Source organism: Astatotilapia calliptera, chromosome 2 (genome assembly GCF_900246225.1).
Source record: "Astatotilapia calliptera chromosome 2, fAstCal1.2, whole genome shotgun sequence".
Taxonomy (NCBI): Eukaryota; Metazoa; Chordata; class Actinopteri; order Cichliformes; family Cichlidae; genus Astatotilapia; species Astatotilapia calliptera.
Genome location: NC_039303.1, coordinates 26,943,465 through 26,957,530, shown reverse-complemented (window position 1 = coordinate 26,957,530; position 14,066 = coordinate 26,943,465). Strand labels below are relative to the sequence as shown.

The following is a 14,066-nucleotide window of genomic DNA, read 5'->3' as shown; positions in this document are numbered from 1 at the left end:
TGAAGACCTCATCACATCAATGTGCGACTAAATATGACAGACAAAGTGGGCCGTCGTCTCTCGTCAGCCTCGCCGATTGTTTAGTTTTTCCCATCATGGCCTCAGTGGCTCTTAACACCTGTGTAATTAGCCTCTGCTTCCTCACTCCCTCCTCTGTCTCTTCCTCTTGTCTTTCATCTCTCAGGGTATGTCCATGAGGACCAACTACCAGACGGCATACGCTCACGCGGACATGAACAACCCCAGCTACTTCACCTACAACATTGGAGCTTTGCCCTCCATGACCAACCAGCAGCTGGAGGTAAGTAATGAGCTCCACATGTCACCACTGCTGCCTCACACCCGTCCCGCTCCTTCCCCCCGCAGCATGGCGACTCACATTCCTCAAACCCCACAGCTAATTGTGACAGCAGTCCTGGTAGCAGATCAGCCCAACTCTGCCCCACGCTGCTCAACGTCTGCAGCTATTAATGCACAACAACTGATGGAGTGAACAGAACTTTTTGTTTAAAATTTAAACTACTATACGCTGTCTTTATAAATTAAATAATCACATATGAGACATTATGTAAGCGGAAAGCAGTAGACTCTGCAAAGCAGGTTTTGGAGGTCAAAAGTGATTTTGCTGACACATGCTTTCATGTGCATCAGGTCATCCGATTAATGAAAATCTAATATTTAGACTACTTTTGGTTTTCACTGTTGTATTAGACGGTCGCAAACTTTATCTGTCTGCTGTGCGGTGCTGGGCACAGCTAATCAGTTACAGGTTTTTTTCTTTTTTTTTTGTTGGTTGTTGCTGAAAGTGGTGAGACTCAACATTACAGTAAATGTGCGGGCTGTAAATACAAATAATAAGCTAGAAGGATTTCTGTGGAGCTGCACAGATGGAGATGATTCACCTTTTGACGTTACGCATTTTGAAGATTACCATACATAGGGTACAATATCTGGCATCTTTTAAATGTTTTGTTCACTTTGCCATCTGTTTGGGAGAGTAGGGCTGCTCAATTAATCGAATTTTAATCACGATTACGATCTGGGCTTTCAACGATCATTAAAAATGACTGCGCCGATTATTAGCCCCTCCCTCATTTATCCGCGACACCTTAAAGGCCGGTCCGTGAAAATATTGTCGGGCATAAACCGGTCCGTGGCGCAAAAAAGGTTGGAGACCGCTGATTAAGAGGACCCGAGGGAAGCTCGGAAAGCTAAGCAGAAGTTATTTGGAGAGTGACTGCCGTTGGTTGAAAAGAGTTTAAAAAAAAAAAACTTCAGTGGTGTTGCACACTATTTTATATTATTTTTTTAAAGTCATTGTTAACCCTTTAGATCCGGTCAGAGCAGCACGCTCCGTTTTGCGTAACTATTTTTAAATCCCTGTAGAACCTGAACCGTGTAAGCTAGCGCAATAATTTGTTTTGCATATGAAACCGGAGGAGTTGTACTTACATCTGATGCCATCAGCTTGTCCTCGGTCACGGTTTCGTTCCACATATAGCTTTGCAAAAACTGCATAAAAAGCGCTTGCAGGAACAAAAACATAATATTCCAGAAACAGGCTTTGCCGTTCCTATCAGCTGTTCGTAACACTTCCCACAGTGAAATGATGCACATGCTGTTTTCTTTGCAAATTTGCTTCATAGGATTGTTTTTTGTTTTTCCTGCAGTATATAAAAATTGCTGTATCTCCAAAATAAAACTATGAAGACACTCAAAATAAATTTCCTGTGGTGGGAAACTATTTTTTGCAACTTTATTGTATTTAAAGTTTTGAGGGATAAACCTCTTAAATTTCTCCAAGTAGAAATATATGTAAACAAAACAAAAGCGATTTTCAATTTTTTTTAGTTTATTGCACTTTTTTGCAATTTATGTAATTACTATGGACTTAATGCATACATATTATTAAAATATGGGCTATAACAGTTGTATTGATGTATAGCAACTTGAAATGCTCCCACAAATGGCACTACAGCATGTAAAAAAAATAATATAAGCTCTGGTGGACTTGGTTCTATAGTAGGTCTTAAAGGGTTAAATAAATATCGTCAAATAATCGTGATCTCAATTTCAGTGAAAATAATCGTGATTATCATTTTTGCCATAATCGAGCAGCCCTATGGGAGAGTCCCTGCTTTTATTTTGAAGTTCTGCTGCTATTAGCCAACTAGCTCAGAGGTTTCCTGTCTTGTTTCCCCAAAGACAGGCTGATCAGTCATAGTGGTGATATTATTTTGTGTGAATGTGTGAATAGAGGCACCTCTAGTGAATGTAGAGCGGCCTCTACATTCACTCTGTTATCCTGAGGTTGAAGAGGATGTGTTGGTCTTTGCTGTGAGGTCTGCTCCTGAGCAGGTGGAGAACTGGTGCTATCATGGCTGAAAGGGAAGGACTAACACTAACTAACATTCTGGGGGAGTTGTGATGGATGAGAGAGGCTCACTGAAGAGGCAGCTGAATATATTGCTCTACTGTTGGTCACCAAGTACTCGACACAGTGAATACAAGCAAAGATCACCTGCCTTCGTCTCATGTGTATTCTCTCTGCCTTGTTTTGTTTTTGCTCAGGATCTCATAAACCAGGGCCGACAGAAAGTCATCGAGGCTACAAATGCTTTAAAGTCTTTATCACGGGAGTCGCTGGAAGATATAATCAGCAGAGTGGTGAGGTCTTTGAAATCACTTTCCATTTACAGGGATCACTGTATGTTTTAATGGCTGTTGCCTCTCACCACAGTGGAAAGAGAACCCAGCGCTTACGGAGAACCAGGTCCAGGCTGCCGCTCTGGGGCGACAGGCCACCGTGGAGCTAGAGCTTAAACGCAGGGAAGCGATCTACAGGGATGTCCTCAACAGGCAGCAGTCGGTAAGAGCCACTCTGTATACGAGACAGAACAGACAACTGAATGACGCCAACAAATCATCACAGTAGTTTAATTTCATTAGTTTATCTATGGTGGTTAAACAGGGTAATTTGTAAATTAATCCATTATGGCCAAACAGTCAAAAGGCCAAAAACTGGCAATAATATCACTGTGCATCACAACATTTTGTGCTGAGAGGGCTATACTGGTTTACCTGCACCAGCCAAGAAAAAAGGTTAGCGTGGGAGTAGTATCTCTGTTTACTGTCTGTCTGTGAAAGCATGAGGCAGTTTGACCTCTTAAAAGCTCTGATTCAGCCTTGACTACAGCTCAGAGACACCACTATATGTGACCTCTGATGTCAGCTGTTGAGCTGGGTTTTAACGAGGACAAGGGACTGCCACCCTCACTACTTCCTATAATTGTTGTCATTGTGTTAAACCGTGACAGGGCAAAGTGTACTTTTTACCTTTGAATTGTGTTAATTTTCAATGTCTGTGTGTTTCAGTTGATGATGTACGTGCAGAAGCTGATTACCAACAGGAAGGTGCAGGAGCAGCAGCTGGCCATGGCCAATCAGGCCAGCTACCTAAACCAGCTGGCCCTGCAGAATGGCATGATGGGAGCCGGCGGGCTCAGTCAGATGGACCTGCTCACTCTCTACCAGCAGCTCCACGGCCTCGGCGGCCATCAGGGTATGGGCAAAAATCCTGGCCCCTCCAAGGGCCTGTAGGTCCTTCTCCTCCCCCCCCCCCCCAAAAAAAAAAGAAGAAGAAGCTCAAAACACACAGATGCAACGAGCCAGAGGGTCGGTGAGAGACTGAGACTGGACTGCTGTCCACTGGAGCCTCAAGTGAGAGAGACTCTCAGTGCTTTATTCTGTAACTCACTGAGAGGATGTAATGTATAAATGACTGTGTGAAATGTCTGTTAGGAGAGGGGGAAAAAAAATGTATATACCGCCTTAATGTTATTCAAGTTCTATATCTTCATTTTTCATGTATTTAAAGTTTTACCCCCAATGCTTTAAGGCATTGTATTGATTTGCCCTTTTTAAAAAAAGGGTTTCCTTATTATTTCCAGCTCAGTTTTTTTATACGGTTTTAAATGCCTAACTATCTACACCTGAGTGGGACCAGTATTGTTGGTGACAGGACTCTGATGCAAAGCGCTACACGATGATGAACTCCAGTAGATTCCTCCACCTTTATCTAGCAAAGCAGACAGCTGTTGGTGCTGCAAGTCCTGCTTTTTATTTCTTTCTTTCTTTTTGGAAGATGGGAGAAACTGATAAAAGGGGGGGGGGGGGGGGGGTACTGGGGGAAAAAAAATATGGCCTTATTGATTTGCTAAAAAAACAAAACAAAAAAAGCTCTGTAAAGATTTGAGGTTTGTTGAGAATCTTTTCTATTATGCTTTTAAGTGTTTACATTAGTTGTCGCTGAACATGGTAACGGAATGCTTGTGTTGTTCAGAAACTGCCTGCCAGTTCCTATGACCCTTTTGTAACGTCACCCTCATTGTCACGTGTCGTCTAGCATAGCACCGTGCGTCTCGTTCATTACGTTCCACTTGTGTTGATCCCCGAGCCTGGGTGAGAGGCCGGGTCTCGCAAAGCGGAGGCGGTTCAGCCAGGTGTCACAGAGGGCCCAGAACTTTTACCTTTCAGCATCTTTCAGCGTTTGAAATATGCGTTTCCAGATGGGATTGACAGAGTAAAGGCTGGAAATCTTATTATACCTGGCTGATTTGTGTCCTCTGCTTTGTGAGAAATGTTCTCCTGGACACTTTAGTCTCACCAGGCAGGCCCCCAGACTACTTGTATTCTACTTTGGCACATTCATGCTTCTAAATGCTTAAACTGGTGTAGCTGTTGAACATGAGGAATATGAACGTTTCTCACGGAGAGACGACTTGCCTTCTCCGATTGACTCCTGTGTTTGCACAAGGTGTATTTCATAAATGTAGAAAACGTTTTTTGCCCTTGTCTAAGAATGTTCTTACGTTAGCGAATACACCAACATGATTTGCCATGAATCTGATCTGCTATTATCTTGATAAGTATTTAATATAACATTTAATAAAGTGACCAAAAGTATAACCGGTGCATGTGTTGGAGTCTTTTTTTTATTTTTATTTTTTATTAAAGGGATTGAAGTACTTGCCACTGATTCACCTCGCTGAGTTTACAAAGAGGAATGCTGGTTGCACATTTGTTCTCTCTGATTAGCTCCACCTTGATGATCGTTGCATGTTATGCCTTATTAGACAGGAGAGTTTGGGTGGAGACTGATGGGGAATAATACACAGGAAACAAATGCACAACTAATAGGCAGGAAATGGTTTTGATTGCATTTTTGTGAACCGTGCATATTTGCTTTCTTGCCAAGTGTTACAGAATTGTTACCACTTACATTTGTCTTTGTTGGAGTACTGTGCAAAAAGTCCCGAGCCACCTGCCATTTCTTTATATTTGGTTTGGAAATGGGTAAAAGAGATAAAGAAAAATGAGGCAAAGCAGTTTGTACAGTTCTAACAAGGTTTATTTAACAAGGTGTGTTTGTTATAAACACCTTTATTCATTAACACAGCCTGACCACTCTCAGGCAGTTTTCTTGTATATTCTTTAAGTCATTTTCAGGATTAGTTCTCCAGGCTGCTTGAAGGACATTCAAAGCTCCTCTTTTACTGCTGGCTGCCTTTTGTTCCCTTCTCTGCAAAGTGAGACCAAACTGCTTCAATAATGTTGAGGTCTGGGCTCTGGGGAGGCCAATCCATGACTGATAGTGTTTCACTGTTTTGTAATCCGGGTCTGCTTTTGCTGCATTGTCAAATGCAGCCCCAAACCATGACAAAGCCTCCACTGTGGAGACACTCGTGGTTGTTCTTTCATACATATTGACAACAATTTGAACTAACCATTTCAAATTTGAATTCATCTTTCCATAAAAATCAGCTGCCACTGGTTTTCAGTCAATCTTAAGAACGGCTTCAAATGGGGGAAAAAAAAAAAAAGCCAATAATACGCCAAAGAAGAACTTTAAAAGACCTTCAGAAAACCTGGAGAACTATTACTCAAGACCAGAGAAAAATACAAAGTGGTCTGGCTCCTTGAACTGAGGTGTGGCTCAAGACTTTTGCACAGTAGTGTAAATCTGAAGCTACAGTCAGCAGCTACTTACTTTAGGTTATCATAGCAAAAACACTATAAAGGTGATGGTGGGGCTATTGGGTTGAATATGGTGTATGACGTCAACTTACTACGAGGCAAACTTTGAGGCTTTATGCTAAACTAAATGAACTGCCTCCTGGCTTCAGCTTCCTATTTATGACAGATATGAGAGCGGTATTCGTTTTCTTAACTTATTCTTGGCAAGAGAGCAAATCATTTCCCAAAATTTACGGCTATTCCTTTAACAGCTGGGACGCTGATTCATCCTGATGCAGCGTCCCTGTATTTCACACCCACAGCAAAGTGCCTTTTGTCCCACTCTCTTCTCCCTTCAATCTTTCATCTATTTTTCCCCTCTGCTGGTATTGTTTTCATTTCTCAGCCTGCCAGGGTTTTCCCCCTGCATGTCTTTGACTTTTCCATTCCCTCCCCCCCAGGGGAGCTTGCTCTCCCAGCTTACAGATATCTGCCAGTGGAGAAACATTACAACTATTGCAGATGTTGAAATGTTGATCCCATCCTCACTTAACTTCAGAGCCACCACTCCAGGTCTGCAGCACATCCCTGCTGGTTCTCTGCGCACCGCATGCAGCTGTTTCTGTCTGTTGAAAAGACCCGCTGTAGGGCCAGACCGTGAGGCCCCTGCAGTGAACGACCAATCACTGCTCTTAATCCACGCTGATGTGTAAAGCCAATTAGGGATCCGGTTGCATAAGGAATCTGATTTTGTATGGTGGATGTAGGCTGGCTAAGACCTCATGGAGACAGAGCCTGTGCACATTACTTGATAATGTAACCCTTCACTTGGTAAGGGGTTTACGAGGGCAAATTGGTATGGGAAAGAATCTGACATTTTTTTTTAATTTATTCTCTCTTGGCATTAATGTCAGTGAAAATGTTAAAGTGATAGAAGCATCTAAAAGTGAAATATTTTGCCACAATAGGCTGAAATAACAGGAAAGACATGCAGGATTCACATATCTGGTTTTAATTGGTACAGACTTTAATGCAAGCAAAAATGGTCTCTCACAATGACGTTGCGATAGCAGGACAATTTTATTGTCACGTTTCATTGCAGTTCTTCATTTTTTGTTTGCCTTTTTTGGTGTCAATTCAGTAGAATCTGCAGTCCAGATAACTTCAAGTTCATTACAAAATAAAGTCTTTGCAATAAATAAATATATAGATTTACATTTATACTTTATATGTAGAAAATAAATATATTGTACATCTCATAAATAGGAACACCCATATGTACACCTCAGCTGCTTGCATTTTTAATAATGTTCCCCGATGCTCTGAACATTACAAGTCATCATCCTTAAAAAGAACACCCATTTCTTTAGTCTTCACAACCCCAGTCGGATGAAGTGCTTTTAGCCCGAGCTTAACTGCTTTTGTTTTTTGCATATTAAATTCCCATAGCTTTTTTGTGTTTGTTTGAATTTAATCTGATGTTTAAACTCAGACCAACCGAGCGTGACGCTGAGACTTGGGATGTGCAGTAAGTGCAGTTCGATTGATCCCAGAGTCGGAGACATTATTCCCATCCTTTGTCTTTTATTTGAAACAAAACTTGCTCGTAGCTAACTCAAAGACAATCTCATCACATATCCCAAACTACCGCTTAACAAACATGTAGCACAAAGTTTGCACGTCTCTGCTGTATATGTGGAATGTGCTTTCCTTCCCTCTCCTTTACATTTAATGTTGCCATAACAGTGTGCACACTGTGACATCATGCAGGGATTTATGTCCTTAGCTCCTAAAAGTCACTTCTCATTGACTGTTCCTTGTCCCGGCCAAAACCATCAAGAGCGACCACTCCCATTTTGCCTCTTCGGTATCTACACATGAACCTCTGTTATGCATTTATAGAGAAAACATGGCACCTGATTTGATTTTCCTGATTCAGCCACAGCTGGGCAGTCATGAGGGCCTCCTTTGTCCATGATAACAGGGGTTTTATAAGAGAGTTTTATCTCCTCTCTGAAGTCCGCTGCAGATGATGCAAACATGGTAACCTCAGGTGGGGGGTGAGGGTAAACAGTTCTGTACCAGGTCCAAAATATCCGCAATATCCCTCCCCCGCCCCCTCATTTTTGTCTTTTTCTTTTATCTCTGTTCCTTCAGAAATAACCAGCTCTCCCAGTGTAAGCACTGGTCACCTGTACTGGAATAAATCCCTGAATTCCTGAGGGATCTTTTCAATCTCCACCGGTCTGGGTAAGAAGTGGGTGAGCTTCTGGTGTTTTTTAGTCCTGCCGCCCTCCCTGGGCGAACCATCTTTGTTTAAAGCCACATAGTAGAAGCGCCCCGTGTCCGTGTGCCTGTACCGAGTTGAAGCATAGGTGTTGTACCAGTTCTCCTCAAACTGCTCCCTGAACACACATTCTTTTGTCAGCTTCTTCTGCAGGAGAGGAAACAACAGGTTTGAAAATGCAGAAAACATTTGCAAAAAACGCAGTCAAGACTGAGCTTCGCATGCAGATTCCTCTCCTCTTGATGCACCAGCTTATGTCTGTCATTAACTATTGTACACTGTGCACTTAGAAGTGGAAATGAACCAGTGGAAACTCATTTAGGCAGGTGCTCATTATGACAAAAGGAGCGAAGTCATTACGAGCGGATTTTCACTTTATGCTCCGCAGACCTGTTAACCTCTCGTTGTGCATGGAGAACTATTCCCCTCCCTGTGATGCAATGACAACGCCAAGCGGACGTCTTCCACCCCCACCTCTGAACCAAACATGCACACACACATATATACAGAGCAGCTTTCAAAGCCTCAGCCTTCACTGACAGAACAGCATGAGCGATGGCTGTGGGTTCAGCAGGTGAGAGCATGCTGGCTGGGTGATGGGTGGGAACAATAAGAGACATCAGTGTTTGAGCTGCTTTCCTGCCAAGACCAGTCAGCCTCTGCTGGTCTGTAAAGAGGGTCGAACCCTGTCAAGTAAAAGGTTTTCAGCGGAGGACCACTTCTGAATGTTTGCTTGCTCTTTTTCCTTTTTTGTGTTTTTTGGTAGAAAATACATCTACAGAACATGAAATATTTCTCATTCTCTGCCTTTAACACACTCAGAAGCATCTGTGCGAGACTGCCGTGTTTTATTCCAGAAGCAATTTTGTTGATTGGCTGTCAGGCTCTGCTTGGCTGCGGCTGTGTAGCGAAGCTGTTGTCTGTAAACACAGCCCAGAGGGCACATGACTGGGCCAGCTCCATCCTAATACACACACACACACACACACACACACACACACACATACAGGTGTGCACATCCTCTCTCAGAGACACACACACGCAAACCTCATTGGATCAAACGCTTGTCATGGTCTGGTGGTTGTTGGACGGAAGCACCCTTTTACCCGCTATCCTCCCCTCCCTGGCCCCTCAGACTCATACATGTCTACATGGCTCCCTCTGTCAGTCAGATGACTCAGTCAGGTGTGCAATTACCCCCAAATCACCGCCTCCCACCACCACCCCGGGTCAAAGCTCCAGGATGGGAGCCAGACTCTGATAGTATGCAGTAACAATATCTGCACTTTCCACATAATGGCCGTGCTTAAAAGTAGCCTCTGTTCGAAATGCTCGGGGGAGGTGCGGGGTAGTCTGAGCCCTGAGAGGCCCCCTCAGGTAATGCCCTGGGACACCTGATACAGGTAAAGCCTCACATACTTCCCCTTCATTGTCTTCATCTCTTCCCTTTCCTCTCCCTGTGACTGCAGGTATGCACCATGTGTCGGTCGGAAAGAGAGGCTGTTGGAAAAACTACCAGATCTCTCTTCTATGTTTTTTACAGCACTGCAGGTCAAACTGAAGAGCAGGGAGGTGCAATCGCCACCAAATTCACACACAGCTCACATCCAGAGTAACGTCAGCCCTTCCCGTCTCCACTTTGGGAAAATATGTAAATATTTCCGCATATCTCAAAACTAAATGAAGTGGTTGGTTTTCACTCTAAAAGCTGATTATCCTCGACTCCCCTCACACAGAAAACAAGTGTAAGTAATAGGAAACATACTTGTTTTGTCTGACTGTGCTTTTGCCCATCTGCTGCATATGGGAACCTTGTTAAACGTTTTGATAGCTCTGTACTGACATGTGTTGTAGAAAAAAAGAAAGACACATGAATGAAGGAAAGTTTAATTCCTTGGGAATGACTAGGTGATAGTATATTCTTTAAGAGAGGTTGTCGGTGAGGGGTGGTGAAGTGAAAGGAGGGGTTTTTGACTCACCGACCCATAGAGCTCTCCTTTCTCATTCATGCCGAGGTAGAGTCCAGCGTCCACCCCTCTGATGCTCACCAGACCTACTGCTATACTTATGAACTCCAGGATACCTGAGGTCAAACACATAACATGGAAACACTGGTGAGACAAGCCCACAAACTCAGTGTGATCACCCCTAAAGAACGCAAGCAGGTGGCCTCTTTTAATCTGACTGCAGACCAGTCCTTACTGTCATTTTATGCAAAATCCTGCAGCTATTCCAGACTTCATTTGAAAATTTGCCGTTTTAAGACCATTAAGCAATCGAAGGGCTGCCTCTCCTACCTATGAGATTTTTAATAGCTTATAAATGCGCTCATCCTGTCTTTGGGACTTCCCCCGCAGGCTGTGAAGTCGCTTTTATGAAGCCGAGACGTGGGTTACTTGTTTAGTGAACCGCTGACTCGGAGGAAGTTACAATAAAGCGAACATCTACATCAAAGGCTGGGAAACAACTGGTAAAATTAAAAGCCACTGTTGATGCGGAGGTTAGTCAGAGAGGATCCAGCTGCCTGTGCTGACTGGCAGAGAGGCCAGCCTACAGCCACCTGGTCCCCATCTCCGCGACTTCATCCCATGTCAGAGGATGACATAGAAGATCCTTCTCATTTATTTATTTATTTATTTGAAGAGGGGTGTGTCCCATACCCCTCTAATCAAAACCACGCAGGTCTCACAAAGATCTTTGCACTTTAAATCTAAGCGAAGCCAGAAACAAACACGCGGACCACCCATGTCTCTAAAACCGGCTCGTTTTGGCTCAAGTTTGAACATTAAACCTTCTCTGAATTCCGCAGTGGTCACGCTTTAATTTAGAGATATTCCGCCTTTTTCCCTCTTACCCGTTTTCGCCCGGCCTGCACCTGTGACGAGTCTGCGCGAGACATGTGCGAGTCTGCCCTCTGACCTCGTTTGATTCGCGTGTCGCGCGAGCCGCACACAGTTTTTCAACCTTCTATTTGTAAAGTTAATACAAACATAATAAAAACAGGCCACGAGACTAGAATTAAATCAAGTACTGTTATTTTTTAATGATATCATATACATACCTGTGTTTCCTGCTGTGAAATAACGTCTGTTAATTAACGAGAGAAAACCCTCTGACCTGCGCGCGCGAGAGCCTGCGAGCCTGTTGTTGCTGTCGCTGCAGGACGCGCGCGCTCGCTGCTTGTTTGCGCCTGATTAGAGACACCTGTGGCCCACGCGCAGCGGGGATTGCCAGAAAAAGGTGTGTGCCCTCGCGCCAGGTGACAGTGACGCACGAACGAGTATTCACCGGGGACGCTCAGAAGAAACTTCTTGATAAAACCCCTTCTTAACCGGGTATATATGTATGGGGGAAAGTTGACCCCTTTCTCATTTACCGTTTTGGAGATAAATGGGGTATTAAAAATAGTTCGGTAAAGATTAAAATGAAATTCTGTCTCCAAATAATAGATCAAAGAATAAAGAAATACTGACCAAACCTGCTGTGGTCCTGTCTTGTCCCGTGCACTGTGCCATTGGGGAATATCTCTAGCTGGAAGCCGGTCCTGCAGTAGAGCTGCCGCCGCCTCAAGATCCCTTTGAGGTGGCCGAAATCTGTGGGCGACCCGCGCTGCACTCTGCCTTCAATCTGCCCCAGTCGCTCATTCAGCCCTATGGGGGACTCTGTTACGGGCATAGTCCCCACCGAAGAGAGAGTGCTTTGTAAATCCAAGCCGAGCGTCCCCAGAACACTCACGACCTCTGCCATTGTGTGCACAGCTGTCAAATTAAACGACGGTATTTTGGGATGTAATCGGTAAATTCAGGAAGGAGAGAAAAGTTCACAGAAGTCCGGTCCATGCACGCCAAAAAGCGTACCACGCAGCGCGCCGTTGCTCCTCCAAATCAGCGCAGTCCTCTCAGTTTATTGATGGTGCTTTGCTGCAATCATGAGTTTGATATCTGTGTTTATCAAATAGAAAGACTCTATTATATACATGCTCCCCACGCATTCTCACATTGGATATTCAGACACAAGCCACGCCTGGCTGGCATCCCTTCTTACGCGCATCAGTTTGCTTTACTTAATGTGCACTTTCAGTCCAACTTTTTTTTTCTTCTTTCTCTCTACTTGTGATGGTGCCGCTGTCCGTGCGTGCGTGTCTCTGCCCTCTCAGAGAGCCGTATCTGATCCTCCGATCAAATAAATCCTGGTCAAGAAGTATCTTCTTCGCGTAGTTCCCCCGTTTTGCGCTCCGTGGCTTTCGGATAAAACCGCACCGCTTGTTTCAGGGCAGCAAAGTCTGGTAAAAGTTTGTGGAGCGGAATCAAAGATCACCATGGCCAAAAGACAAATGACAGCTGGCGTAAAGCCGAAAATGCACCATAAGTTGTGAGAACTTCTTCACCACAAAGCCAATCCATAATGTATACTGACTGGGTTTTGAGTCACACCACAGACTCCTGGAAGCCACAAAGGAAAACCGCAAAGAAACATTCACCCCCCCCCCCCCTCCCATCCCACCCTACACTACACACACACACACACACACACACACACACACACACACACACACACACAAGATTATCAAAATAACCTGTGCATACTTTCGGAGTAATCCAACCTCCCGCACAAGTTTCAGTGCCAACCACTGCAGTTGGAGCTTTTCACGAGAGCATTTTCTCCACCTCCTCTTGGAAGCAGGTGCTTCCTTGCCCCTCTGCACAACGTTTGCAGCGTGCTTCAGCGAAACCAGGAGCTTAACCACTTCTACTACTGGCAAGGAAGGGGTGGGGGTGGAGGGGGGGTGTAAAAAAAAGAAGAAGAAGGAAAATCCAAATGCTGATGACATGTAGCATTAAATGTGACTGGTGCAGAGTCTTAAACAGTCACTTTAGCAGCACAGAAAACTTCTAAATACATCAAGAGAGTAAGCACCAAACACCACAGATAGCCATTCTCGGGGAGGAAATATTTCTGCTTCTTACTTAATTAACTAAAAGTAGCAATAGTCAGAAGCTGTTAGATGTCAGAGTAGTAGAAGTAGTAGAAAATGTATTAAATTATTGTTCCAAGTTCCTCTAGGCTGTGCCTGGCCAAGACTGTGCATTCTTCATCTTCAGTTAAATTAGTCTTAAAGACAGTCGCATGTTTTAGATGTAAAATAACAATCTGAAAAGCAACTAATAACTACAGCTGTCAAATAAATCAAGAGGAGCACAATATTTGATGTTTGCCATCGTGCCCGTGAAAAAGAACACAGAGAAAGTTACAGCAGGACTAATGAATAATAGGTGTAATTTATGGCTCTGAATGGGGATTTTTGCATCTCTCCTGGGCACAATGGCACTACAGGTCCTAACGTGTAGCTGTGCAGGGGGGGGGGGGGGGGGGGGGGAGAGAGAGAGAAAAACAAAGCTGTTTGGTGAAGACTGTATTCCTGTTCGAAGATCAAAACTAAACTCCGGGAGCGTTTTAATTAGTTCACTGTTCTTGAGATATCAGTGACAGCAGGATGGGTTTAGAAGGAAGGAGAGGGGAGTGATTACATGAATAACATCACTTAACTATTAAGGTGTGTTGTTTTAGACCTCCCTCAAGCTGCTTTCAGAAACCCCCGTCCTGAGGGGGAGTTCTCACCTCAGAGCTGCTCATCACAGGCAGCAGCAGCAGCTTCCCTGTAGAGAAAGGGGATTTATGACAGTGTCTCACTTCCAATGAACAGTGACGAACAGCGTGTTAAAATCACCCAAAGTGTGTATGATTGTTTTGATGTCACTGTCAG

The 14,066-nt window shown here is 44.0% G+C and overlaps 2 protein-coding genes across 2 annotated transcripts in view; one reads left to right on the top strand and one right to left on the bottom strand.

Moving 5' to 3' along the window:
- The window catches only part of atrx (ATRX chromatin remodeler), a 34,892-nt gene extending 31,271 nt beyond the window's left edge, over positions 1 to 3,621 (top strand). The window contains 4 exon segments of the mRNA XM_026191120.1: positions 185 to 301; positions 2,572 to 2,667; positions 2,741 to 2,869; positions 3,376 to 3,621. Of these exon segments, the coding sequence (XP_026046905.1) occupies positions 185 to 301; positions 2,572 to 2,667; positions 2,741 to 2,869; positions 3,376 to 3,600 (567 nt within the window). The 3' untranslated portion in view covers positions 3,601 to 3,621.
- A 3,390-nt stretch (positions 3,622 to 7,011) lies between these two features.
- On the bottom strand, positions 7,012 to 12,715 carry fgf16 (fibroblast growth factor 16). Its single transcript, XM_026191110.1, has 3 exons — positions 11,776 to 12,715; positions 10,282 to 10,385; positions 7,012 to 8,449 (listed from the first exon to the last, which is right to left on the bottom strand). Exons 1-3 carry the CDS (start codon positions 12,047 to 12,049, stop codon positions 8,204 to 8,206), a joined length of 624 nt encoding a protein of 207 aa, XP_026046895.1. The 5' UTR covers positions 12,050 to 12,715; the 3' UTR covers positions 7,012 to 8,203.
- Between the last annotated feature and the right edge of the window lie 1,351 nt (positions 12,716 to 14,066).

What these genes read in the sequence shown, in the direction of transcription:
- fgf16 (XM_026191110.1), bottom strand. Translation starts at nt 12,049, where the DNA reads ATGGCAGAGGTCGTGAGTGTTCTGGGGACGCTCGGCTTGGATTTACAA. An exon ending in ACAGGACCACAGCAGGTTTG is followed by an intron (nt 10,386 to 11,775) that starts GTCAGTATTTCT and finishes GTTTGACCTCAG; the next exon opens with GTATCCTGGAGTTCATAAGT. An exon ending in AAGGAGAGCTCTATGGGTCG is followed by an intron (nt 8,450 to 10,281) that starts GTGAGTCAAAAA and finishes CCTCTCCTGCAG; the next exon opens with AAGAAGCTGACAAAAGAATG.